This window comes from Lonchura striata, chromosome 3 (genome assembly GCF_050655825.1).
Source record: "Lonchura striata isolate lonStrDom1 chromosome 3, ASM5065582v1, whole genome shotgun sequence".
Classification (NCBI taxonomy): Eukaryota; Metazoa; Chordata; class Aves; order Passeriformes; family Estrildidae; genus Lonchura; species Lonchura striata.
Window position 1 is genome coordinate 78,978,436 of NC_140705.1, and position 27,302 is coordinate 79,005,737.

The 27,302-nt window shown below is 52.5% G+C and overlaps 2 protein-coding genes across 11 annotated transcripts in view; one reads left to right on the top strand and one right to left on the bottom strand.

Moving 5' to 3' along the window:
• The first annotated feature begins 4,666 nt into the window (after positions 1-4,666).
• LRRC73 (leucine rich repeat containing 73) lies at positions 4,667-10,831 on the top strand. Its single transcript, XM_021544117.3, has 6 exons — positions 4,667-5,032; positions 5,503-5,663; positions 6,703-6,825; positions 8,006-8,106; positions 8,643-8,826; positions 10,390-10,831. Exons 1-6 carry the CDS (start codon positions 4,761-4,763, stop codon positions 10,458-10,460), a joined length of 912 nt encoding a protein of 303 aa, XP_021399792.1. The 5' UTR covers positions 4,667-4,760; the 3' UTR covers positions 10,461-10,831.
• A 1,844-nt stretch (positions 10,832-12,675) lies between these two features.
• The window catches only part of TJAP1 (tight junction associated protein 1), a 40,298-nt gene continuing 25,671 nt past the window's right edge, over positions 12,676-27,302 (bottom strand). For 8 of the 10 annotated variants that reach the window (XM_085576903.1, XM_021544115.3, XM_085576902.1 and 5 more), the window contains 7 exons: positions 25,446-25,604; positions 22,389-22,417; positions 21,557-21,718; positions 20,882-20,948; positions 19,079-19,186; positions 18,311-18,394; positions 12,676-16,638 (listed from right to left, as the gene is read on the bottom strand). In XM_085576903.1, the coding sequence (XP_085433029.1) occupies positions 15,322-16,638; positions 18,311-18,394; positions 19,079-19,186; positions 20,882-20,948; positions 21,557-21,718; positions 22,389-22,417; positions 25,446-25,571 (1,893 nt within the window). In that variant the 5' untranslated portion in view covers positions 25,572-25,604 and the 3' untranslated portion in view covers positions 12,676-15,321. Of the gene's footprint in view, positions 16,639-18,310; positions 18,395-19,078; positions 19,187-20,383; positions 20,657-20,881; positions 20,949-21,556; positions 21,719-22,388; positions 22,418-24,119; positions 25,361-25,445; positions 25,605-27,302 lie in introns of those variants that run through there. The other 2 variants (XM_085576907.1, XM_085576906.1) reach the window with 2 other exon arrangements.

A 27,302-nucleotide genomic window follows, 5' to 3' on the forward strand; every position in this document is an offset into this window, starting at 1 on the left:
CATCTTATGCTTGAACCTATATGTCTAATGGGAGCGTGGTGTTTGGGTCTCTGCGCCTTCATCTGTCCTGTCTTAGGCCCAAAGCAGGATTCTTTGCATTTTCTGCTGTCCTTCAAATGTTCTATGCTACATGTCCTGTTCTGGGCACCTTTTTCAAAGGCATAGTAGTTCAAAAGGCACAAGAAGTTCATTTTCTCTGGTGATTTTCAGGAACAGCACAGTCCTTAACTACATGCTCTTTCTTGTCGTGTTCCATATTGATCTCTCTCTCTTCACTTGGTCCAAGCTGCTGTCTCACCTCAGCATCCCTTCTGCTCTGTATGTCAGAAATGTATCTGTCCCCATGCTTTCACTGTACCTTTTATTCCTGCCACCCTTCTGCCCATGTTACTCTGTGTCCATGCAGGGCAGCATGTTTGTGCAGTGTCTTCAGTGGATATTTCTATGAGGAGGCCAGTTCAGCTCACCCTTGTTCTGCTGGCCATCATGTCTCCCAGCCAGGGGACTGCCACCTCTGGGCAGGAGTGGCATTCTGTTCCCCAGACACCCATTCTGCTGTGTGCTGTCTGGCTTTTCAAGCTGTGTTTAGGCCTTTGTTTGAAAGGGCTCTTCGGGCCTTGAAGGTCTCCAGCAATCTTTTCTCTGGTGTTTCCATTTAACAAAGGGAGAAATAGCAGAGTGTGTAATGGAAATAGAGTGGCCATATTAATCTCCAGTGTACTGATGCAGGAAATCTCCAGTAAGGATGGATAAGCAGAGCAGCCCAGTCTAGGCTTAGCAACTCACAACTGAGGAGCTCAGCCTTCTCCCACTGCTCAAACTTCTACTGCTCTGCAAGTAGAAGCTGTTAGCTGGTAACTGGCTTTCATCTTTTCTCTTCCTGTGGTTCTAGATGTCTGATGGAGAGGAGGCACCCCTCAGAGAAGCTCATCTTTAAACTCGGGCAATAAAAAAAAAACAAGATACGGCCCTGCCTTGGTGTGCCCACAAGTGCACAAGGCAGTATGTCAGAACTGCCCTCTTTGGTCCCTTGTTTATATTAATGGGAGAGGATGCAGCTGTAGTAGCACTCAGACTAGTGCCAAGGTGCAATGAAAGAGAGGAAGATAGTGCCAGCTACTGTAGTCACGGTTCTCAACTGCTTCAGTAGAAAAAAAATGTCACTGGACAGGACTTGATTATTTTCAGTCACAGACCTACTTTTCACTATTTGCTTATTCCCACATTCATAATTTGTTCCCCTTTCAAGAGCAGAAAGCTTCACTGCACTGCTAACAATCGCATGCATAACAGACAGGTTCCCTCACTCTCTTCTCCCCTCCTGACCCTCTTCCTTGGGAAACATTTTGGCTGAAGAACAGCACTCAGAGCAAGCTACTTGGGGGAATTGTTAATTATTTTGGCTAGTAGTTTCCATGGGGGTTTTTGGATCAATTGAACCACTTTAAGCTCCTAGAATTTCTATTACTTCAAAACTTGACAAAATGGAAGTGTTAGTTTGTAATGCTGCTTCTGGTATTTCCCTCTTTCTATCTCCATGGGAGGTTTGTTTCGAATTCCAAGTTCTTGCCCTGGCAGCCTAGAATTGATCTATTTCTCTTGGTGCAAACTCTGGAAGTACTGGCAGAGGGGGAGGAAAGGAGAAAGACACAATTGTCACTGGAGTAAGTTCAGCTGAGAGGAAAAAATCTTTCTGCATAAAGCTTGGACCATTGCTAATCTTATGACATAATTGGAGAACATCGGTGCTCCCTCCTGCACTGAGCCACTCAGCTGAACCAGAGGGGTGAAGCTGTGCCCTGTGTTTTCACTCAAAGTACAGAGGAGAGCAGTGAGGGAACTCCTCATGCTTCCCCTGAGAAGCTTAGAGAAGCTTATGTGTTGTGTCAGCTGGAGACATGATCAGGGTGACAGCCAACCACCCTCTTGGAATCTGTGGGGCTTGCTCTGCTCCAGTTCTTTGGCCCTGATTAATTCTTTGTGCAGCAGCAGCTGGAAGCTGAACTGTTCTTTACTGCCAGAAATTCAGTACTCAGCTGAGAGCTTCAGCATTGCCTTTCACTGACAGAGAAGGACATGTTTTTTCAGAGAAATGCATGCATGCTGCAGTTCCAGGGAGCATGCTGAGCATGCAGGCTTAATGAAGTCCTTGTGGGAGGGCATCTCAATGCTTACTCAAGTCTTCTAGTTGCCAGAACAAGCCTTACAACCCTATCGTGCAATACTATCTCTTTGTTTCTTGCTGCAGGTCTTTCAGCAAATCTCAGATCATTTTTGCCGTTCTCCCTTGCAGCAAATCTGAAATAACCCACTCACCTCTTCCCCCTTTTGCGTAAAGGTAGCTCTGTGCCCCCCTTTATTAAATATGGAACAAACATATAAAGCTGTCAGATTAGAAAGCTGTATATTAAAGCTGAAAATGAATATTAAAGCATCTATGATCTCCTCCTCTTCTGTGCAGTACCTGAGAGTCCAGCTCTTCTTACAGTCTATCCTTGTTGCAGTAATGGTCACCTTAGTTGTGATTTTGGGTTACAGGTAGGCTCTTTCTTCTCTCATTTGTTTCCTTTCCTGGGTCTACTCTCACTGTAGTTGCTGTTCATCCAGTATTTTTCTCTATTTATGTGTTAACTCTCAATGGCATCACTCTTTCTGCCCCCAGCAGGTAAACAATAAATGACCTTCCTCATACCTGCTGGGCATTGCCAAAGTCCCCTCTGCATAGCCCTGCATTGGTTTGGTGAGCCAAAGCTTTGGACCATTAGGCCCCGTGCCACTTTCTCAATTAATTGAGCATAAAGTAGGTGGGATACTTGTCTCCTCAATGTGCTCTGGCTCCTGACAACAGGTAGTGATGAGGCACTAGGGCATCTTCAGTGTTTTGAAACTGCTGCTGTCAATAGAAGTGGGACATGTCCCAAGGGCTCTCCTCCAAGCACCTCTCTAATAATAGTCTGCTTAAAAAAGCATGGGTTGAGTAGTGCCTGGAGGTAATTGAGAAGTGAGTCTGAGTGTAGCCTTCTAGTTGACCTGTATGCAGTAGCAGCAGCTGGGATTTTCTTGGCTACCCCCTGCCTATAACTCTGAAAACCAGCCTTCTCACCATTTTGCAGTATGTAGGATCAGATTCTCACCTGGGTTTTTTAATGTGACCTTAGACATGAGCTGCTCCTTTTCTGAAAGCCATAGTACCACAGCTCTACCACAACTGGATGCTTGCAGCTGCTGCTCATATTGCAGCACAGATGAATTGCGAGGCCAGTAGTCTGTTCTTTCTGTAGACTGCTCTTGCAGGAGCAGTATCAAGGTCATGCATCTCTGCAACAGGGAAAGAAAGAGGAGGGTGTGTAGGTACTCTAGAGAACAGTAATGGATTAAAGGGCATGGTGATACCCACACTGAGAGTTTAAACCAAAGTCTTAAAGCTGTTGCTTCTCTAACCTTGTCCAGGACCTAATATGCATCCTCAGCTCAGGTGATCTGCTCCTCCATTTCAGTGGAGAAGTACTCCATATCTACCTCCACACCCTATTTTTCTCTTCACTTTCCATCCACTCTCTGGAGCCCTGGCCTGCAAATCAAGCAGAGGAGCCTGGTTTTGTCTCAGTGTTACCCACTGGGCTGAAACTCATTTGAGCACTGCTATATGCAGCAGCCAGATTAGTTACGTGCAGAAAGCTGCCTACTTAGGCGGTTTAACCTAATTTCCACATCACTGCCTTCCTTTTTCAGCTCAGTGAAGTTGAAAACGCAGGGGCCCTGCTTCCTATTTCTCTCCAAGAACAGAATTACTCAATGGGGAGAGAGTGGACAGATCCCTGTGATCCATACCTGTGATAGCAGGAGGTGGGGTGTGCCCTACATACCTCAGGTCAGGCTGAGGGCAGAGGCTGTGTAGTCGGGGATAAGGAACATTGTGGCCCTTCCCCAGCCCTCCAACTTCCACCTCCAAGCACTGGCTCTTGCACACTCTGGGCCGTGAGGAGCAGATCAGACTGACCTCGCCACTAAGTCATGGGTCGAGGATTCAGGCTTAGCGAGTTTAAGTATTAAACGCCACTGAAGCCTTGGAACACCACAGTTTCTCAGACCAAGCACTCAGAGTGCACCATGGCCCAATGGCTGGGGCCCCTTTCGCCAGGTGGGGAGCAGGGCTGGCATGGAGAGCCTTTCCCAGGTGCTTCCATCACCCCCAGTGGCTGGGACTCAACCCGGCCGGCCCTGGCCCCGCACCTCCTCAGGGCAGTGGGCTGGTGCCAGCGGGCGCTGCCGTCGCCCCTGGCGGGCTTTGAGCGGCGTCGGGGCCCGGGATGCCGGGCGGGATGCCGGGGTGAGATGAAGTCTGCCGGACCCCCCTCCCCGCCCGCTCCGTTGCGCGGGGAGGCGCTGGCCGGGCGGGAGGAGGGCTCGGAGCGGCGGCCGGGAGGAGGCGGGGCGGCCCGGCAGGTGCGGGCGGAGCGGGGCGGGGACCCGCGGGACTGCCCGGCCCCCGCCCGCCGCTGCGGGGCGGCGCGACCCTGCGGCCCGGTGCGGATCAGCCCCCGCCGATGGCTGCCCTGGGTCACACTGCCCCGCCGGGCGGAGCGGGGCGGCCCGGCCACCGCCGGTGAGGCAGTGCGGGGCCGCCCCCGGGGCCGCGGTGGGCCGGGCCGGGACTGCCCGGCAGCGGCGGCGGCGCCCGCCCCGGCGCGCAGCGCGGCTCTCCCCCGGCTCCCGGGCTGCGCGGCCCCGGGATCGGCGGCGCTCCCAGCCGGGGGAAGATGCTGCCGGGGTCTATCCAGATCTCCGGGGAGACGCTGTCGGGGGCGGAGATCCGGGACATCTGCGAGAGCCTGCGGGAGAATTCGGTGCGGCTGCTGTCGCTGCGGGGCTGCCAGCTCTCCGAGCGGGACTTCGGGCACGTCTGCCGCGGGGTGGCCGAGTCCCGCTCCCTCGCTCAGCTCAACCTCAACCTGGGCATCGTCTCCAATATCAACCGCGTCAAGCAGCTGGCCGAGGCCCTGAAGACGAACCGCTCCGTTCAGTCCCTCTTGTGAGTACAGTGCGGCGGGGGGCTGCCGAGGGGGTCCCGGTCCTCTCCCGGGCGGGGACGGCTCTTATGGAGGACTCTCAGCTCTGGGCCAGTCCCTGAATTTGAGTCTTGTCGGAGGGAAAATGCCCTTGATGCTGCAGAGGATAAACCCCTGCCCATCACCTGGCTGGGAGGGAGCCACCTCTGCCCCCGCCGGCTGGGCACGGCCCTGCCTCTCCGTCTCGGTCTTCCAGCCCCGGTGGTGGGGCTGCCCCTTCAACGCTGGCATTCCCTGCACGCCTCGTCCCGGCCGGGAGAGAATGGCCACCGTAGCGGCCAGCCGACCCTAGCGACAGAGGCTTCCCAAAGCTTTTTGCCCACTTGGGGTTAGTATTTGTCATTCACCTCAATTGGCTGCTTCTTCCTCCCTGTCAGGTTAGTTAGCCCTCAGGAAGAAGGCTCCGTAGTAATTTTCCCTTTTGCCTGCACAGCCTCCATGGGAGTCCCTTGACAGATGCAGGCTTGGCCCTACTCAACCCTGCTCTCTCCATCCACCCTTCGCTGGTGGCTCTGGATCTAGGAGACTGCATGCTGGGTGATGAAGGCATCAACCTTATCTGTGGGCTCCTGCCGCCTGACGGGGCCAAGTCTGGTAAGCACCAGGGGCTGTGGGCTGCTCAGTGACTGGTGGAGCTTTCACATAGATCAGATGTATGCAGCACTAAATCCTCAGCCCTGGAGGAGGCAGGCTCTGTGGTTTGCCAGGGCTAAGGATTTATTTCCCCTAACTTAAGAAAAGCAGATAAGCCAAGCAATAGATGAGTGATTCCCTTTGGCAGGTTTGGGCTTTCTACTACTGATCTATCCTGCTAGCAGTTTGGAGCTCAGGGACTAACAGGTTGCTTCTGGTTCATGTCAGCAGCATTGAAACTGGAGGAGAAGACAGCTTGAACTTAGAATTTATTGTTTTGCATTTTTGTGTTGATAATCACTATAGATAAATATATTGTGTGCCCCTATCTGAGCACTTAGCTTTATTATCAGTGCCTGGGAGTTGTCCCTGCCCGCGGGTGCACTCCATGAGCATGTAGTTGCATAGTGACAGACTTCATGCCAAGACTCAGGTCTTTGCAGGGAATGATCTTTGGTGGTGTGAGGCCAGTGACTTATTCAAGCTGAGAGCTGGCATGTGCTGAGGTAATACCACTCCTTTCTTCTGACTCTCAAAGTGCTTTCCACCTTTTCCCAGCACCTCCTTCTTCTGTGTGAGCACAATGCCACCGATGCTGTTATCTCTGCTGGGCACCCCTCTCAGGTGCAGGCTTCAGAGCCTACTGTCCCTGTTATCCTCTCTCCAGCCTGTCACTTCATGTCACCTTCTTTGCCCAGTCAGTTGTCTCACACACCCCTTAGTTTCCATTGAGTTTGCTGTTTAGGGTAAGCAGGACTCAGGTTGGGAGAGCAGATAAATGAGGCAGTTGCAGCATGATTAAATGAAGGGCTGCAGCTGAAGGCAGTGAAACATTTCACTGATCACTGAAATATGTGATGACAGTTGTCAGAGCAAACCAAGCCCTTAAGTCCTACAGAGTACAGGGGACACAACCCAAAGGTGTTCTGGTGAGCTGAACAAGTTCTGTGACTGCTCTGGGGACCCTAAGGCTCTGGTTTGGCTTCTCTCTCTTCTCCAGGCCTCAAAGAGCTAACACTGAGCGCCAACCCAGGCATCACAAGTAAAGGCTGGGGACGCCTAGCCATTGCAGTGGCTCACAGTTCACAGCTCCGTGTGCTGAACCTGGACTACAACCCCCTAGGTAAGCTGGGGGCTGGGGAGGAGGAGCACTCCTTCCTCTGTGTTTGTGTGATTTGCACCAGTGGGTGGCCAGGGACCAAGCTCTGGAAAGGTGGTAGAGCTTCAGCAGCAGGATGGGGCAGTTCCTTGCATAGGTGCCCTCTGTTCCCCAGCAGCAAGTTCACCCTGCCAGGCACCTTCAGCTGTAGGAGAAGCCACCCTCACTGCTCTGCTTTTGTGAGGTGGCCACATGCCCTGCAGGGAGGTGCAGAGAGGAGGCTGTACCTTGCCCACTCCATTGCCTTTGTCATCACGTTTGACCCTCCATGTCTCCCTTTCTCCTGAAGCCCTGAACGTTGAAGCTGGCTTGGCAGATGCAGTATGTCCCCGTGCTCCCCCCTTCATCTTCCTGGAGGAGCAGGGAGGAGGAGGAGGAGAGCCTGGCACTCGTTGCCATAGAAACAAACTCTCTCCTGCTCTGCTGCAAGGTGGTGAGGAGGAGATTGGGCCATGCCTGAGCATCAGGATGACACTCCCCTCCTCAACCTGTCTGCCAGCAGAGCCTCCCCCAGGCCCTCTTCTCTGACCAGGTATCTCCTTTTGGACAGGAAAAGCCCCACGTGTTACTTGACAGCAGTCTGGGTTTTGTTCCAAGAGAAGGTGTCTCAGTTGTATGGCATTTTGACACTCGACAGAGTGGAGTCCTCTCTTCACCAACATAAATCTTCAATGCTCCTCATCCTGTGGCATCCCCCATCAAAGTCTACCCCCTTCCCAGGGAGGCAGTCAGCCAGCTGGTGCAGAGTCCTCTGACTCCAGTCTTTCCCTAGACTGAAGTATTCAGCTGCTATTCTGTGTCTGGGATGCCCTGGGACTGTTAAAAGGCTCTTACCTCCTTGAGTAGGAAGGAGATTTGGGAAGATATGGTTCTTTGGGGAATAAAACCAATCTCACAGTGTTCCTTTGTGTTCCCTCGATAATCAGTGACTGCTCCCATAATCACAAATTGGTGCACCTTTTCCTTGTCTCTTTTCTCAGTTAACAGCTATTTTTTCCACCATGAGGCAACAGATTTGGAAGGCTGTCTGAAGGCAGATATACTCAGAGGATGTTCCCACGACAGCTTCAGGCACATGAGGGCATGTGGCATTACATGAGGGAAGGCAGGCACTGCTGACAGCCCTGGTTTGCTCCTCCCACAGGTGACCAGGTAGCCGGGATGCTCGCTGTCGCTGTGGCCTCCAGTCGAACCCTCGAAGTGCTGGACTTGGAGGGAACAGGACTTACCAATCAGTCAGCTCAGGTATGGGAGCCCACAGTTCCTCTACAGCATCACAGACACCTCAAGGGCCCAGGTCTGGGGTGTCTGCAGAGGCCCCAGGACTCACACCTGCCTCCAACCACACACTGGAGAGCACATGCATCCCCTTCCCTCCCTGCACCCAGGGGGGTTCTTGCTTTTCTGTGGCTGTTTTCTTGGAAGAAATGAGGTTGGATTTTTGACTGAGAATCAGAACTAAATCTCTGTGGACAGGCCAAGGCTCAGTTGCACAGACTCTCAGATCTCCAGCTTCTAGTGGTAAGAGGGAATGGACCTGGATATGTAACAGCAACAGTGTAGAGCACTCCTTTCTTTAGACAGAGGGAGAAAATCCAAACTTGGCTCTTCCCACAGGAAGATGGGAAGTTCTCAGTCTCTCATAAACCATAATGAAGAGAGGTCAAGGGAAGGCAGGAATAAGGGGAGGAGGGCTGGAGTTCACAGGGAGACAAAGCACTGACACTTTCTGCTCAGTCCTTGAGATGCTTGTCAGCCTGTTTATCTTACTCTCCCCCCAGACCTTGCTGGACATGGTAGAGAATTACCCCACAGCCCTACGAACACTCATCCTGGCAGAGAACAACATTAGTCCTGAGCTGCAGCAGCAGATCTCTGATCTTCTCTCAGAGGGCGAGGAAGAGGAGGAGACAGAGGTCCATGAAGTCACAGCCAGGGAGAAGAACCCCTGGATCTGCCAGAACAGTAAGAGCTCTGGGAGCTGGGCTGGGGGGCAGGAGCTGAGGGGCTCCTGGGGTGTCTTGGGTGTTTGCAGTGCCACTGGCCTCTTGCAGTGGGGCTGCTGAATGTGCCTGTCCCTTTTCCCCATGAACTGGAATACATACAACCTACATGGAATACATACGCCTCCAGGTGTGACCTTCATGTTAAACAGCATTGGGCTGTGCCTCTCTTGGAAAGGCAGCCTCCAAGGACAATGCAGCTGCTGCAAAGAGTAGAAATGGTACCTCTGAGACATTTTTCCTGATGCTGCAGGAACAAAATCTGAAAGTCTTAAAACTCAAGGGCAGGAATATTAAAGATCTTGGAAGCCTTTGCCAGATATCCTAGCCAAAACTTGTGTCATTCCTCACTGTTTCCAGAACCTCTTTGCAATCCACACAGCATCAGCTGTTCCTAGCTCTATGTCCCAAACATATGAAGGGTTAGCCAGGTGCCACTGTCTGTCTGTTGCTTATAATGAAAAAAAGGTGTGTTACAGAGATAGCAGTAGCCTGTTCTGTGTAGCTTGCATATATGATATTGTATTTTGTCATGCCTACCTTGTGATCCAAGTGGTTTGGGGGTTTGCTTTTTTTTACCTTCATTTGTCCTTCACCCCTCACAATTCTCATATCAGACTACCAGCAGACACGCACAACCAATCCTCCCAAAGCCTCAAAACATCTGAATCGTCATCTGTTAAACCCATAAAAATAATTCAGTGACAGTTTGGCCAACTTTTGGATTTAGCTTCCAGAAATTGATTCCTGAAATAGAGATTCCCCTGCAGTAGTTTTGAATGTGCAGGGCTGCCACTAGAGATCTCCTCCCTCCCACCCAGGAAAAAACAGGTTTTTTTTCAGTTTCAAAAGGCTTCTGGATGGGAAACTGGTACCCTGCTAAGTTTCTTACTTGCTATGCAGGCCCATTCTCCTTGCAGTTGATTCACTTGCTGTGGGGAGAGTTGCAGTGTTCCTGGCTGTGGCGCTGAGCCATGGCAGAGCCAGCAAGCTGCTCTCACCTCCCCGAGGCAGGCAGGGGAGAGCTGCACAAACCCTCCATTCATGCAGTGCAGAAAGTCACTATTTCCAGGCCTCTGCTGCTGTAACATGGCTGACTGCCCACAGCATTCCCTGCTCTTGGGAAGGCAATACCACCACCCTGTGTGGTGTTGGTTGGCTTGCAGCCTGAAGGCTGCCCCACCTGGACACTGTCTCTCAGCTGAAAAACACTTGATGAGTGTAGATTTCAAGGCCTGTGCAGGGCTGGGTCATGCACCCCCTGCATGTCAGGGGTACTCAGACCTGATGTTCCTCTGGCGTTTTGCTGCTCTCTCTGCTTTCTCATCCTTCACAAAAATTGGTTCTGTTCTGCTGTGAAGCCAGAGCAGGCCTAGTTCCTACCTAGTTCCTACACATCTTTCAGCAGTTTTCTTCCTGCCTTGCTGTGTTTTAATTCCTCATCCTCACCTCTGGATCTGCAGTACAGCCCCTGCACTCTCTGGCAGCCCGGATGGCTCATGGTTCTCTCCCTCTCTCCACGCAGATTCCAGCTCCCAGATGGTCCTGATGACATCAGGCCTCGGTGACAGCCTCTTAGCAGAAACAGAAATGTAGCTGGGCTACCCTGCCTGCTTCTGCCGAGAGAGCCCCGTGCACCTGCCAGCCCTAGCCTCCGCTGGGCTGCCCAGCCCTCTTCTCACACATCTCACCTCCTGTCGATGCCTCCCTCGGCTTCGAGCGCAGGAGCCTGCTCCAAGCGAATCTCTACACACGTCTGTGTCCTCACACGCCTCGTCGGCCGCTTGTGATTGTCCCTGTCGCCGCATGTGTAGCTCACGCCGCCTGCCACCCCCACGCCCGGCTGCGCCCGCAGGGCGCGGGCTGTATTTATTCAGATGCGCCTAAGAGATGTCCTTTCTATCGCTTGTACTGCTGTCGCGATGAGACTTTTATAAAGGTCACAGCTATGGTGGCACCACTCGGCAGCGTCCGCCTCCGCCACTGTGCGACCCCGCGAGGTGCCGGCGGGGCCGGGAGGTGCCGGCGGGGCCGGGAGGTGCCGGCGGGGCCGGGAGGTGCCGGCGGGGCCGGGAGGTGCCGGCGGGGCCGGGAGGTGCCGGCGCTGTGGGGCCGGGAGGTGCCGGCGCTGTGGGCCCGGGAGGTGCCGGCGGGGCCGGGAGGTGCCGGTGCTGTGGGGCCGGGAGGTGCCGGCGGGGCCGGGAGGTGCCGGCGGGGCCGGGAGGTGCCGGCGCTGTGGGGCCGGGAGGTGCCGGCGCTGTGGGGCCGGGAGGTGCCGGCGCTGTGGGGCCGGGAGGTGCCGGCGGGGCCGGGAGGTGCCGGCGGGGCCGGGAGGTGCCGGCGCTGTGGGGCCGGGAGGTGCCGGCGGGGCCGGGAGGTGCCGGCGGGGCCGGGAGGTGCCGGCGGGGCCGGGAGGTGCCGGCGGGGCCGGGAGGTGCCGGCGCTGTGGGGCCGGGAGGTGCCGGCGGGGCCGGGAGGTGCCGGCGCTGTGGGGCCGGGAGGTGCCGGCGGGGCCGGGAGGTGCCGGCGCTGTGGGGCCGGGAGGTGCCGGCGGGGCCGGGAGGTGCCGGCGCTGTGGGGCCGGGAGGTGCCGGCGGGGCCGGGAGGTGCCGGCGGGGCCGGGAGGTGCCGGCGGGGCCGGGAGGTGCCGGCGGGGCCGGGAGGTGCCGGCGGGGCCGGGAGGTGCCGGCGGGGCCGGGAGGTGCCGGCGGGGCCGGGAGGTGCCGGCGGGGCCGGGAGGTGCCGGCGCTGTGGGCCCGGAGCGCCGGCAGGGGGCGCGAGCCGCTCGCCCGCTGCCTCCCCGGCTCGCCCGCGCTCCCGACTCGATCCCGGCGCCGGGGACAGGTCGGTGCCAGCCCGATTTTTTTGTCCCCTGGGCCCTCCCTCGGGCCAGGAGGAAGCGCGCTGGGGTAATCCAGCTCTGCAGGGAGCTTGACACCAGCCGTGCACACCCTGGTGGAGGCTTCAGCCCGCACCAGCACCGTGGGTTGCGCTGCCTGCGCTTTACCAAGCGTCCCTTGCTGACAAGGAAGATCGTGTTTCAAGGCTCACATTAGGCTAGAAGATTAAATTGTGGTAGCAGCTGCTACTCAAGGGAACAAGGAATAAAATAATTAATTATGGGGACAAAGAAACAAGACACTCTTTCTGGTGTTAGCCTTGCATGCAGCCAGCTCAGAAAGGCACAGGGAACCTGACTTGGGAGATGGAAGAAAATTCTTCACAGCCCTCTGACCTCTGCATCACCCTTCAATGTGGAAACACTTCAATTGTCTGTATCCGCATCTTGCAGGAACTCTCTGCCTCATGTTTGGAGGGCTTCCTGACTAGGGTATGTGCAGTCATCCCCTCACACAAAATACTGAATCTAGAATTATAAACCTCTTAGGAACCCCAGCAAGGGGGTATGCTATGTGGTCCTATGTCACTCAGTTTCTGAAGTGAAATGATACTCTCAGATGACTCCAAAAGCTGGGACTACAAGAAAACCAAAAACTATTAAAAGGATTAGCTACACCATATCCTACACTAGATGAGAATGTGGAAATGGGCCAAGGCAGATCAGCCAGTACAACCAGCAAAATATGTGAAATGGAGTAAGCAGAATCTTATGAGTAACACTGAGGGGTGCTTACATTATCAGCTTACAGGTCACAGGATTGCTCTCCCTGGACAAGACAATGGGTGGCACACACAGTTCAAAAAACTTGGGACACTGTACCATGAGTAGCTAGCTCTATGCCTTCACATACTCAGGATCATTCCGGTTCGGGTCTTATTCAGTATAAAGTACAATTCTACCATTGCCATCTACTTTTAAAATAGTTTATTTCTGGTCTTAAAATATACATCAGTTTGAAAATCTCAGAAAAAAACACATTAGTTACAGATTAACAGTCTGGAGTTGGGACAGTGGAACTCAGATGGGCTCAAGGCCCAAGAGCCAATACTGCTGGAGGTGGGCAGGAGTGCACAGAACACAACGCCCACAGGGCAAGAGAGTGTTCCGCTGCTGCTTGAGGCCACCACTCCCCCTCAACCTCTGCCAGCATCCTAATGCTGCAAAGCCCAAGTGCCTGGTGAGGTGGTGGGCATGCACCTTTGCCGCCCCTCCACTTCATTGTTTTGCTTTTCAGTGTACCTTGACAAAAAGCAGAGAGAAGCCAGCTCTGTTCAGCATCATCAGCACCAGCTGCCTTAGCAAGAGTCTTGTCCACTGACCAGCATGCTAGGATTCAGAGGAGATGGGGCTGAGCCCTGGGGGGCCAATGCCACCCCCACTGCAGGCCACCAGCAGCCTCAGAGCTCACTCAGTGAGCAGCCAACCCCAGGTGACATCTGTGAGGCAGGATCTGGCAGCTGCTGCAGATGCAAATCCTCAGCAGTGCTGCAGAAGAACAAAAGAAATGCAGCAGTGGAGTGACTGATGGCAGCAAACCCAAGGACAACTCCCTGCCCCTCCACAATTGGGATAGGGGAGATAAACACTCTGCAGGCTCAGAGAAGGCTCCCACTCTCAGCCTGTCTGCACAGCGAAACACTGCAGTGAAATACCGAGTCCCACCTGCCCACCAGAGGGTGGCATCCAACTCTACAACTGTTCCAGGTGGGAAACAAGGTGAGTGTGTAGGCAGCAGCTCTGCCCAGGGTCCATAAAACAATCTACACAGCTTGCCAGAGAGGCCTGCAGCTCCCCTTCACTGGCCCTGGAGCCTCCAGGCTCAAGCTGAGGCCCTGGCTGGCCCCAGCTACAAGCTGCAAGCCCTTTACAGAGACATAGGTTTGGGGAGGGGAGCAGGCCCCCAGACAGCTCTTGGCTGCAAATCTTGATGTAAGCATATGAACAGATGCTCCCTTCTGGAGAGAATGCTCTCCCTCCAGCTCAGTGAAGAGCCTGCATGGTGTAGGGTGGGAGAACAACACAAATCCAACTCAAAAACCAGACAGCAGGCTGAGCGCAAGGTTTAAAGGGGGACTGGGCTGTTCTCTGCCCTGCACTCCCATGGAAGCCAAGAAACACCAGACAGATAAGAGCACAGGACAAAATTAAAACAGGAGGGCTTTGTAAGCTCTCAAAAAAATACCTACATCTACAGACCCCTCCCATTCCCTCCCCCCCCCAACAAGACACTGAGCACACAAGACTGAGAAGAAAAGTCACGCAATATCACACTACGCTAGGAAAAACACACAGAGAGCCCTACCCAGGAAGGGAGGCCCCAGAGTGGAACCAGAGCCTGGAGCTCCCTAGAGAAGGGGTGCAAGGAGACCCTGATGAAGGGCTGCTGCCGAGACATGAGGTAGTGTATCTGCAGGGAGCAGCTCCTCAGTGTGCTGCCCTCGCATCCCTGTTGGCCCTGCACTAAGCCCTTCCCAGAAAAGCCCAGTAGCATCCTTCATGCCTTGCTTGCCTGGGGAAAAACCTTGTTCCTAAATCTGGAGGGGTTTCTGCAGGCTGGAGGCCAGGATCAGAGGGGAGTGCAGCTCTGATAGCTGAGACTCCTCAACACACCCTCAGTGCAGGCATCGGACCGGCTGCCAACAGCTGTGTCTGTTTATGCGGGGTGGGGGAAAGAAAAAAACAATACACCCCAAAACCAAAGGCTTGGAAAGAAGAAAGAAGCCCACCCAAGAGCAAAGCATCAGCACTGTCCAAACAAAACAACAGCACAGAGAACAGGGGAAGAGGTGTGAGGGAGGAGACACACAAATACAAACCCCAGTGGCACCAGGCACTGCTTCCCCAAACCACCTCAGCAGGCAGCGCCCTTGCCCCACACCACAGCACCAGCCCTTGTGCACTGCTTCAGTGGGGACCAGGTGCTGAGCCCAGCCCTGGAGACACACGACAGCAACCTGCAGAGGCAGACTCTGGAGACCCACCCAGTGGGTGGCTGGGGAAAACAAAACCCAGGAGGAAAATGAGACAGCAGCAATCCCAGCTCATCCCCACGGCACACAGCCATCTGCTGGGAGAGTCCTCGTGCCCCACTCACAGCCGCTGGGGCTCCCAGGGAATCAGACACTACCACAAAGGCACTCTGCCCTGTTGGCACAAGTTAAAAGAGAGCAGAACAGCTGCAGGGAAGCAACACGAGAGCACCCAGGGCTTCAGGTACCTGAGTGGGAAGGGAGATGAGAGCAAAAAGAGGCACAGGCACCAGGACAAGGGGTACCAAGAACTAGCTCTGGTACAGGCACCAGTGTGAGGCTGTGAAGAGAGCTGCAGGTGTGTTGGGGCAGTGGGTGTGCTCCTGCACACTGTGTGTGCTTGTACTAAGGGTCTTAGGTGCCAGGGAAGGGAGATCCCAACTCTTCCAGGTAGCAAAAGAAGAGAATAAATATAAAATCTCCGAGATTTCCCCTGGGAGGAGGGTACTAAGGGAGGCTTCTCCCTCAGGTGGACTGATGGGGGCATCCCACAGCTCTGCTAAGCATGGCTGCTTCTTGCTCTGCTTCAGCTGAGAAGGTTGCCCTGTTCCTGGGCTTGTGTCAGACTGTCTTTGCGATGCAAGTGGTGCACCCCCATCCTCTTGGGGCTGCGGTGCGGCCGACTGAAATGAGGCCTGACCCTGCCTTCTCCACTTTCCTCTTGGACAGCTCCTTGGCTGCTCTCCTTGTTTCCCTGGAGCAGCATTTCTCTCTCCTCAGCTGGGCTCTCAGGAAAGCCAAGGTCTACATAGTCCTTGTGCTTTTCTGGTGAGGGGCTTTCAGGCTCAGCAGTGCCTCCACCACTTTCAAGCAACAGCTTCTGGGTTTCATCCTGGGAGAAATCTGTACCATAGTCTGAGGAGAAATGGCTCCTGCGGGCTCTGGACTCAGTGCTGTCTGTGTCCACGCTTGAGTCCCGGCTCACAGTCCAGCTGCAGCTCTGTGCAGACTCCTCACCATCTGAGTAAGCTGAGGCTGCCCTACCCAGCTCCTGCATGGAGCGGCTGAACCTCTTCTGGAGCTCGGGGGCCGTATCACGGCTGAAAGCCGTGCGGTTCATCAGCACTCGCTCTGAGGTGGGGGGTGCCTTATCCACAAACATACGCTGCCAGTTAGCCAGCAGGTCCTCCTCAGAGCTGGCAGAGCTGGCAAAGGCGCTCGGGATTTGGGGAGGGCTGCTGAATGGGCTGCTCTGTGAAGAGCCGTGTGCCCTGGCTGCTTTGGGGGACTGCTGACAGGAACAGCTGGAGACTGAGCGGTGCCCTTCTGAAGCAGGGCTGCTGGGGCCTGTCCGGTGCCTGTCGCAGCTCTCATCTTCACTCTGTACCAGGCTGAGGGAAATGGCCTGGCGCGTAGCATACGTACAGTTGGGCAGGGGGCTGTTCTTTGGGATCCTTACCTTGTCCTCAGAGAACTCAATCACTTTGCGCCCTGGGTACATAGGATGGGGAGGAGAGGGAGTAGGGTATGGGCTTAGCTTCTCAAAGGCAGGCACCTCCTCAGGCACCCCTTCCACACTGCTCTGTGGCTTGCAGCCACCATTCTGCTGTTTCCCCACATCTCCTCCCTCCTTCCCCATCTGCCCTGCACTGCTGCAGCCATCAGGAAGGGCTCCACTCATGTCCACATGAACAAAGACATCCTCAGCCATGGGACAGCTGCCACTGCTAGACTTGGCTGAATTTAGAACCAGAGATTCTGGTTTTTCCAAGACTCTGGCAATGACTGAGGTGGGCACAACATCAGATGGAGCCAAGGTGTGGGCTGCCTCTTGGCCAGGGCCTGCAGACTCTTGCATGCTGTGCAAATGCTTATTCACCATGTCCTGCAGCTCATAGGGAAGCTAGAGAGAAGGAAAAGAACATTAGAAGGGGACTGTCATGCAAGCAATTTAGTTTAATGAATCTGCTTTTTCCAACCAACCTACATGTGTATTTTGTAGTCATTATCTTGAACCTAACATTCACCTACCTTGCCTTCAGAAGGGTATCTTTTTTTAAAGCACACCTGCCCCATGAGTGACTAACAAGGTTCTCTAACTGTCACAGCAGTCATGGTTGTAGGCTGTGGTTCACAGGCCCCATGTGGCAAAGCAAACAGGTAAAGACAGCACATGGTCTCAGTCCCACATGTCTGTGAGCACAGAGATAAGGCCCAGCCAGCACATGCTAGGAAGGGACCTATTGATCTGTGGAAAATCAGCTGGTGGTTGCACTGAAGTGACTGTACAGCCCCCACTGCTGAGATCCACAGTGCTCCCTGAATGCATAATTGCAGCCATGCTGCCTTGGCAGCCTGCCCACAGACCAGGATCGATGCCTTCTTGTGTTCCTACCAACTTCAACACTTCACCCTGCTTCCTCACTCTCTCCATTTCAGAGAGACAAACATTGGGCTTATGACCAGCTGGGGTCTGGGGTCTCACCAGGGGATAAGCACTACCCCTAGTCTTGCAAATGGGCACTACTGCTCTCCCCATCACCCTGCCAAACTGTCCTCACCTGGGTCACCACAGGTAAGTGATGTATGAAATGGAGCACAGAGGACCCCAAGCCACTCAGTGGCACAGTGAGGTCTGTCCCATCACAGCCAGAAGGAAGCTGCACCCACATCTGGGTGTGCAGGGCACACTGCATAACAGCTGGCTGTGAGGCAGGCTGTCTGCATAGCTGCTCAGAACCAAACTCCCTCCAGTGGCAGCCATGTGGAACTCTGCTCTGGGGGGCAGAATTCAAAGCTCCGGAGAGGGGGGACAGCTGGGAGAGAGGTCAAGGTTACCCCAGCAGTAACTGATACACTGACCTCAAGAATGCTAATCTGAGACACAGTGGGGGAGGGTGACATGGTGGTCACTTGCTAAGATAAAAAAGACAAGCATGTACTTTTGCTGAGATGAACACAAGAAGGGACAGAGACTAGAGGTATGGTAAAGAGAGGGAAGGGTTAAAAGCCTGGACAATACTTTCAACCAAAGAATTGATACTACTAATGTGAAAGAAGATGAGAGCAGGATGAGCTGACCTGCCCCCACCCTCATCCCTCCCCATAAGGGGCAGTGAGTTGTTACCAGCTTCTCCTGCTCAGAAGGCCTAGAAAACCCTGAATGCTGCCTCACACATTTCTCCTCAGAGTAATAAGTGACATTGGATCAGACTACTGCTGCTTCTTATGAGGCAGTATGGCCCTTCCATGTGGCCAGGTGAGGAAGGAAAAAGGATGGAGCAGAGTAGAGAGAGGTCTATCCTCCTGCCAGCTACCAGCATGCACCCAGCAGACTATCAAGTTCAAGGTTATTGTGCTTTTTATAACAGCTCCTGGCTGAACTGTGAAATGGAGCTGTCATGAAAGGGGAGCTGGCAGAAGCTCTGTGCTGCCTTCTCAGTGGGAGTGGGAACAGGAACCTCCCTCCACCTCTGAGACTGAAGGATGAGAGGCCTCTGTGGAGAAAGCTAGAGAAAGCAAAATGCAGTCAAAGCCCATGAACCCTTCTCCACTTCATCAGGATTGCTACTCACATCAGCAAACTTGTGGTTCCTGAAGTGCGACTTGTTACACTTGAGCAGCTGTACTGCAAGGTTACAGTCCTGTCGATAGCGCTCCTGCAAGAGAGGGCACAGGTGTGCAATACTGTCAGACTTGCCCAAACTCTTACCCAAAAAGGCACCAACTGGCCAAATACTGCTTGAACAGAAGCCAGAAGAGGCAGCTGATGAATTGTCATGAGGGGACTGCCATTCCTTCCTCCCTGTACTTTTAAGTATTTTCTTACAACTCAGCCACAGTGTCCCTTTCAACTCAAGTCTTTGTTCCTGGCATATCCACTGTCAGTGTATCAAGCCCCACTTCCTCTGGGGATTTTAACTATCCCCAAAAATCCCACTTTTTCTCTCCCATCACACAGCTCAACTATATCTGATGATGCAGAGAGACTGGAAGGAGTTGAGAGCAGTTAGTGTCAAGCACTGGATCCAGGAACTTCTATATTAATGGTGTAGAAAAGGCTCCCTCCTAGTTCTGGAGGGAATGACCCCTCCTTAGGTACAGCCCAGACAAAAGTCAGACCCTAAGCCTAAAAGAGCAAATACATCAAACTTGAAGATCCATTCTTCCCTGTTCAACCCCACAGACCCTCTTTTGTTTGTCTGTCCCTGCTATCCTGTACAGCTCTTGCACTCCCATACACACTGGAGTCATTCATGTGCTCCTTTACTCTAATGACTTTGAACAAAAGCAAAAGCCCACGCCTCACACACTTTCACAGTCATTTGCAGAATGACACTTACATTGAGTTCCTCCAGCTTATTGATGGTGGTTTTGGCATCAAGCAATTTATTAGTGAGCTCTACAATCTCCCAGTCCAGCGTCTTGCGGTCCATTTCTGCCTTTTTGATCTGGGATGCAAGAATACCAGGTTTAAAACTCTCAAACACAGAACCTGGTTTTTCCACCCACCTCAGCCCAAGCATAGCACAATGACATGTACAGCTGGGATACAAAAAACTTCCAGACAGACAGACAGACAAGGGACACAACCTTCTTCAAAGAAGGTGATTCCAAAAGCCAAATGAGACCAGCTGCTCTGCTAGCTACAGAGACAACAGGTTGAGTCTGAACCTCCTTGATGCAGTATCCTTGCAGCACCAGCATGTTTCCTCTCTGTCCCTGGTTCCCATGGTGCCTCACAAAAAGCTAGTGGTCTTGAGCAATCAATCCCAACCTGCCACTGATAGTAAAGACCTCTCAGATTGTGATACTCAGTAGCCTTCCTTCCTGGGGAAACCAAAACAAGAATACTGCTTGAAAATAGCAGTCAATACTGAATGGACAAAAGGGGGAAGGGGAGGCACCATCTCACAAGAGTTTAAGCCTTGCTCTAGTAAGTAAAAGAACCTGTCGCTTCATTTGAAGTTCAGCTAATGTCCTCCATAAAGAAGGCAACCTTGTCTCTTCAGACTCTCTAACAGTTCAGGTACAGGGACAGCAGCTCAGAACAACCAAGCTGTTGCTGTCTCAAGAAGTTCTTCTAAACAGCCCAAGGGTGTTGTGAGGCTGTGTCCAGCAGGGCCAGCTGTGCATCACAGGTACAGCACAGCAACAGGCAAGTGGATAGGGAAGCCAGTACTTCACCAGTATACAGTCTCTTCAGGCACCAGCACAATGAATAATTGGTAGTGAATATTAATCCAAGAAATTCAAGTTCTAGAACCAAAGAAATCTCATCCTGGGCTACACAAAGGCAATCAGCACCTCAGCTATTTGACTTGCCTGCTCACAGCTCAAAAAGGGAAGGAAAGGGAGCAAACAAGGCTCACAGCCATCCACACCTTATGCAGTGCTGCAGCTTATGGGCACCACTTCCCAACATGTCATGCTCCAGCTGGCTCAGAGTCAAACACTGTTAAGATGGAGCCCTGCAAGCTAGGACCTGCTGCATCTGCGGGCAGCTGCTGGATACCAGGTGAGCCCTTGGCTGGACGAGGGCTGGGGCCCCTCCATCTGAGATGGTGTATGTGGGATTGACAATGAGACCAACAGGCCGAGACACATAAAGAGGAAAAAGGAAAAACACACAAACGAAAAGACGCAACTGCAAAAATCCAGCTTTGGCTGAGAGAGGCCTGAGAGGTGAGTGCACCCAGAGTGTGCCAGCGGCAGCGTGGGGAGGAGAAAGAGAAAGAGAGGGGGAGGGAGAGAAAAGAAACAGCCATGAGTGTTATGAATGCACACAACAGACATACACACACATTGGCTCTGCTCCAACTGCCCCGTCCTCCCAGGATGACCACCCCAAGACTAGCTGACACATCCCTGGCACTTTGAGAGGGACTGAAGCAACATGACAGGACAACATGCAATTTTGTTGTGAGGAACCAAAGCTCTCATGCATGACCAAGTATGGGCTCAGTAAATCAAGAAAACCTCTCATGACACCAGCCAGAATGGGGAGTAGATGATCATGGCCAGAATCTCACCCCTCACTCACTGCCACATCTGCTGGGTAAAGACAGGGCCCCTTCCCCCATCTGCTCCTAACACACATTGGTCTCTTCCACTTCATCTCTCTACTGACTTAATAGGGCACTCACCAGGGCATGCAGCTTCTCCTCCAGGTCTTGGTTGGTTCTCTGGGAAGCAGTGTAGCTGTTCTGTAACCTATAGAAACAAGTTTGTACGCTTGGGAATGGATCTCAGACACCTATTCAAGTTGGCTTTGTAGGTGCCAAGAAAACCACCAACTCCAGAACTCAGAAAGACTGCTACTAAGACAACCCTGCATATTAACTATGCCTCATCTCTGACACATGACGGCTTTCAGACCCCAAGTTACTGGAGGCAAGATGAGGCTGGCAGGGTGAAAGGATCCTGCAGGACGGGATGTAGATGACTTTAGAGGACTCCTCTCAGCTATGTCACATCCAAGCACATTACCAGTGACTGGCACTGATTTTTAAGATACTTTTCAGGTAAAGCAAGGATGTATTTTCTTGCAGCCACCAGTGGCTTTTTTTGCACACACGCTTACATCCAACAGATGAAGAATTCCCTGTCATCAGTCTTTCATGCTGGCAGCATTCCTACACTGTACTTGGGAAGAAATAATGGCTGCAGAGCCTTCATCTCCCCTAGAGTCTGGAGGTGCACCTTTTCAAGGATGCAGCACATCTTTGATTTGCACAACAGGGCACCGCCTGCTCACGCCAGCTGAGGGAGTCTTTGGTGTGAGGGATCTAACTCTATCCCTCTCATTTTCTTTGTCATACCTACGGAATTTGTCCTTGAACTTTTCCAGCTCCTCACGGTTCTGGCCCAGTTCCATCTCCAGGTAGTCCTGACCTGACTCCAGTTCCCGCTCCATTGCCTCCATTTTGTTAGTCACATATGTCAGCCGTCGTCGAAGCTCCTCATTCTCATGCTGCAGTAGCCTGGGGCAGGAACCAGGAGCAAGGTACCACTGAGTGCACAAGGAGTATTCCACACCAGCACCCCCACCCCACTGCCCTGCACTAGGGCCAAAGAGCCCTCACAGGGGCCTCAGGAAGTCAGGAACTGAACCCTCAGGAGACTCCAAGGCATGAAGCAAGAGGTACAGCTCTGTCAGGACAGACAGACCAACACTCTTGGAGCAGGGGAAAGAAGTACATGCCAGCTGGCCAGCCATGGCTCCCAGCTCCCTCTCGAGTTACAGTGCTTGCATAAAGACAGATGAGCTGCACAGCTCCAGTGTCCCTCACTGATGAATGAAAACCAATCAATAATTTAACCCCGTCCTGGCTGGATGAATAGAAGGGAAAAATCCTCTCTCCATCTCTGTTAAAGACTTAATCTACTTTTTTTCACACCCACCAACTCCTCTGCCTGCATCTGCACTGGGGATCCATGTTCCCTCCCCCTCCACCGGGAGGGACATGCAAGGCACAGGTTGGCAAGGCAAAGACCAAAGCTCTCCCCACACAGCCCCAAGAAGATTGAAGATCTGAGAGGAGCCTGCAGGGCCAGTCAGCTTCACTGCACAGGTGGCACAAGCAGGATGTGAGGAATCAGAACCCATACAGTTGCAGTATGACAGGCATAAAGGGGGAGCAGGACACTTACTTCATCCTTTCTGCATCCGTCAAGGGTTCCTGCACAGGGAGAAAACAGTTGTGAGATTCTTTTAGAAGAGGAGTTGGTCTCTCACACTGTCCTAAAAGGCAGTCCTGGTTGCTACACCCCAGCTGTGACTCTTCCTCTCCTGCTCTGACAGTTCATACTAGGCAAGCTTAGAACTACAAGAATTTGTACACATTGCTCATCTGTCTGAGACCAAAACACACTATACATTCTGGTTCAGGGTAGAAGACTAGAAACCACCACACAAGTTAGGTAACTTTACCCTTCCATGGTGCATTCTCAGCATCTCTTTGGTAACATCACCATCTTAGCAGGTCTTTCAGCTTCCTCCACATCCACAGCTGGTGGGCAGCAGGAATTTCACAGGCCAGCATACACAGGATTCACTAGTCACCACAGCAATCACTTGTGGAGCCCCTGAAGCCCCACAAAAATAATGAGCAAGAATCATTTGGGAGCTGAAAAATGTGGCTACCAATTATATGACCCAGACTCTGCTGCAAAAAAAGGTTTCTTTCTGCAGACCTGAAACCAACCACTGTAACTATTCTAGGATAGCAGAAGAAACACTAAAGGTCAGGAAAGCCTGTAAAAGATAATGTTATAGGCAAGATCCCCAGAGACAGCTGGATCAGAGCCCTGCAGAACAAGGAGACAGAGCAGTGACAAGAGCACACAGCTCAGCTATTCTGAACTCTTTGTGCTAACCCATGAGATGGCTGCTGCCTGCCAGGATGGCTGGGAGATATTTAATTAGCACTAGAAACAACTTTTTTTTGTGAAAGCCAAGTCTCTGACCATTATCACAAAGTCCAAACTGCCTATAGATTATTTTTGGTACTTGATACCAAGAGCACTTCACAAAGCCAAGTGTAGCCACACTTCTGATAGTCTATTAAGTGTCACAGTCAGCTCTGGGCTGCGAGACCATGTCAGACAGCCAAGGACGAAGCTGTTGAGCTGCTAACAATTCCATAAGATACAGCATCACAATTCTGGCCTTAAGACATCATGGAGCTGCTATCTTCATTAATTCACACTTTAAAAGAATGGTCTTTAACACCTGCATACACCCTCCTGCTCCTAAGAGCAAAGCATCAATTCATTATTTTCTTACCTCATGACTGCACATGGCAATCAGTTAATTCACACAGAATTACCTACCAATTGCCTCCCTTGCCCCCACAATATACAAACAGCAGATGATAGTGACCAGGCAAAGGGGATAATGTGATTCTTATTAATACAATGTAATGGCATTGCCTCAAAGCAGGCTAAAGAAAAGAGGAGAAAGCTTAAAGGACCTGAAACAGCCATCATACAAAGATCAAGTACCTTGAGGCACAGGGCACACACAAAGCACTAGGAACACCCCAGCACCTCCTGACAATGGAGCTGCCTGCCTCCTGCACACATCTACTACTCAGCAGCCTGAAGGGCCTCCAACCAGCAAACACCTGGGAAGTCTGCAGTGGGGAGAACCTTCCTTCCTTAACTCCTGGGGCCAAAGGGAAGCTGGTTACTCTCAGGAAGATATACCCAACCTCTAACACACCCACAAGAGAGCAACTTCTGGTGATTAAGCACCCACAACATGAGGTCTGGGGACCTGCTCTCAGTCTCTGCCCCTGGCATTACAGACTAGATGAGATCCACATAGGGGTTTGGCCTTTGTAAGAGCCCTGCCTGCAAGTCGGTGACCCTGGCACCTACCTTGTTTAGTGCCAGGTTGAAGGAAGGGGAGGATCTAGATGGGGTAGGCCCCTCCTCCGGACTCCAGCATGTTGGAGTGGAGCAGGATCCTTTCTCTGGGTAGTGTGGCTCCACTGTACGCTTCTGCCCAAGCTTAACACACTGATGGTGTGGCTGTAATAGCTGTGAACAGGGACTGCTTTCATCCTTTCTGCCCTCTGCACTGCTTTTCCATGAAGACAGTGAATGCTGCTGCCCAGAGGATATCCCTGCCAGCCCCAGGTCTGCCAGCTGCTGCAGCTCATACTGACACACATCTACTACCCTTCTCTCCAAGGAAAGGAGTTTTCCCTTACTGTCCTTCCTCCCAAGGACAGGTTTCTTTTTTAGTCTGGAAACTCTCTCAGTTTCCTCAGCATATGTTCTCTGGCCCGAAGCCATTCCCAGCCCCTCGCTTTTCTTTTCTGCTTTTCTTCTGCTTGGACAGGGGGATCTTTCCGTTGCATGCTTGGTTTTGACCCCTTTTAGGCGACCTGCCCCTTGGCCTTCTTGCATGGAGCTTCTAGGGAAAAGGGGAGAGTTCTGGTCTTGTTCTGCTCCCCTGCTCTTCCCCAGTGAGTGCAAGCGGCTGGGACTCAGCACCCGCTGGGTAATCTCATCCAGGAATTTGGAGAACTGCAGTTTTTCCTCTGTGATCTTCTCCCTGCGCTTGACAGAGTCAGCGGCCCTGGTACTGCTTTGCTCCAGGGAGCGCTTCTCCCTAGGGCTGAGACAGAGCTGAGGATCACTGTATTTGCGTGAGCCACGACCATGGCAAAGTGTCTCTACTGAGCGGGACTTGCATAAGCTCTCAGGGCATGAGCCAGTCATGTTGGTCTGCTTCAGGATCCCTTTGAGAGGCAGGTGTGTAGAGGAGACACGAAACTTCCTCGGTGTCAGGAGTTCAGGAGGCTCTTTAAATATAAGTGAGCGTTCCAGGCTTCTACTCTTGAAAGAGCAAGTGGGACGGTGTCTTTCATCTCCAGACACCAGAATTGTCTCCATGCTACAGCTCACAAATTTGCTGCAGTGCCCACGACTGCGGTTCGGGCACCGCTTCCCACTTCGCTGCCCCATCTTCCCACCACGCTGAAGTGCTGGAGAGATAGTCTGGCTCTTGATGTTCAGCTCTGCTCTGCGCCCTGCCACTTCCTTCTCACTGCTGGACTCCAGGGACCACGATGAGGAGAAGTTCAGGTTGCCAACCTCAAACCCCTCTGCCTGCTCGAGCTGGCCTGCCTCGGTGTAACTAAACCCTATTTGCTGGTGCAATGGTGTTAAGCCCTTTGTCACCCGGCAAGTTGTTACCTGACTCTGCTCAGCCAAGATCACTCCATCCTGGTCATCACGAATGATGGGCACCTCATGTCGGATTTCGCGATGCTGCGGGGGCGCCTTGCGGTAAGGCTTCTTTGACGGGGCCGTGCTCGACATCCTCCGACCTGCGTGGCTCTGAAAGCAGGTTACCTACCAACAGCAGAAAGTGCACAGAAGAGAGAGTCACAGCTGCTCCATCAAACCCTAGAAGTCACCCAGCAGGAATTTGGCTCCCCTGGAGTCCCAGAGCAGGTCCCCATGCAGAGTGCTAATAGAGCAGGTAAAGGGTATAGCCACAAGCCTTGAGCAGCAACTGCAGGAGAGGGAGCAAAGTAAGAGGCAGCTGTGTCCTTCTCCCAGCTAGTGAGAGCAGAGGGCTGGCACATCCTCTCCCCCCTCTACACACGCTTACTCACGTAGTTGTGTGTCCAGATTATATATAGCAAATGAGAACAGACCTCACAGCAGCATATTGATTAGGCTCTTTAGGAAAGGCCTTTTTCAATATGGAAACTGCAAGCCTTATAGGCAAGCAGTGACAGCTGGAGCAGGAGTTATTGATCATGTCCTGTCACTGTCAGCAGGGACTATGTGGGAGGAGACTTCAGCCATTAAAGAGCCCAGAATTTTTTGGCTTACACTGGGACCAGTGCAGCAGACCACAGGTGATTTGTTAGAAGGAGAACTGATTACTCTGTCAGAAAAGACAAAGACAACCCCCAAGTCACAGGTGGCATCAAATTAGGGAGCAATGGTTTTTACCCCTTGGTACTTAAGGCCAGATTTTGCAACACAGAATCATAGAATAGTTTGGGTTGGAAGGGACCTTAAAGATCATCTCATTCCAACCCCCCTGCCATGGGTAGGGACACCTTCCTCTAGACCAGGTTGCTCAGAGCCCCATCCAGCCTCAAACTTCCAGGGCTGAGGAGTTCACAACCTCTCCAGGCAACCTGTAACAGTGCCTCACCACCCCTAGAGGGAATAAGTGCACAGTATGTAGACATGCAGCTGTACCGCTAATGGAAAGATTAGGTTCTTCACCCTAGCTATGCTGGGATTCTTCCTGCTGCAGGAACAGTACAAGAGCAAAAAATAGGGTAGAAGAAAAGCAGCTGTATTGTATATATGGAAAAAACACCCTCCTTTCAATCTTCTAGGTCTGCAGTTGTAGGCAGGTAGACTTCCCCACAAGCAGCCAGAATGTCAACCACTCTGTTGTCCACAAGACATGAAGTCTTAGAGCTATCAAGCAGGTGCTGCAGAGCCCAATATCAGACTTCCCTCAGTGACAACATGTGCATCATTCATAGTTGTCCTGTATTTGGAGTAAGTGCCCAATTCTCATTCCCCTTGTGGGACCCTTACACTCAGCAAGCCTAGCATCTCTGCAATCCTCAGCACCTGACCTGCAGCCCTTCAAAGTGCAGGACCTGTGTCCATTTAGATCACATTCTCTCCCTACTTCAACAAGCAGGGCCACACAAGTCCCTTTTACATTTCTGCAGTCGATGACTACCACGGGGCCCATGACCCAGCAGACTTCACTTGCTTTGTGTGTTGGACAGCAGCATTTCACATGGTAAGAGTCTAAATGGAGCCTTGCAAATTCTCTCCAATTCTTACCTAGCTGCCTCTTTTGACATCCAGACTGAGTCCCCTGAGAGGAAGGCAAGTGGGAGGTGTCTGCACCAAGCACAGAGCAGTCCCAAGCTATAACAGGCTTTACACTTCACAGGTATATTTACAAACCATCCTTTACTCTGCTATTAACACGAGCTCACAAAAGTTTCTCACACCTTTCCACAAACACAAACAACTTCCTAGGACTGACCTGTAAATCTTCCC

Coding starts and splice junctions, on each gene's coding strand:
- LRRC73 (XM_021544117.3), top strand. CDS start 4,761: ATGCTGCCGGGGTCTATCCAGATCTCCGGGGAGACGCTGTCGGGGGCG. Junction 5,664..6,702: donor GCCTGACGGGGCCAAGTCTG/GTAAGCACCAGG, acceptor TCTCTTCTCCAG/GCCTCAAAGAGCTAACACTG. Junction 8,107..8,642: donor TTACCAATCAGTCAGCTCAG/GTATGGGAGCCC, acceptor CTCTCCCCCCAG/ACCTTGCTGGACATGGTAGA.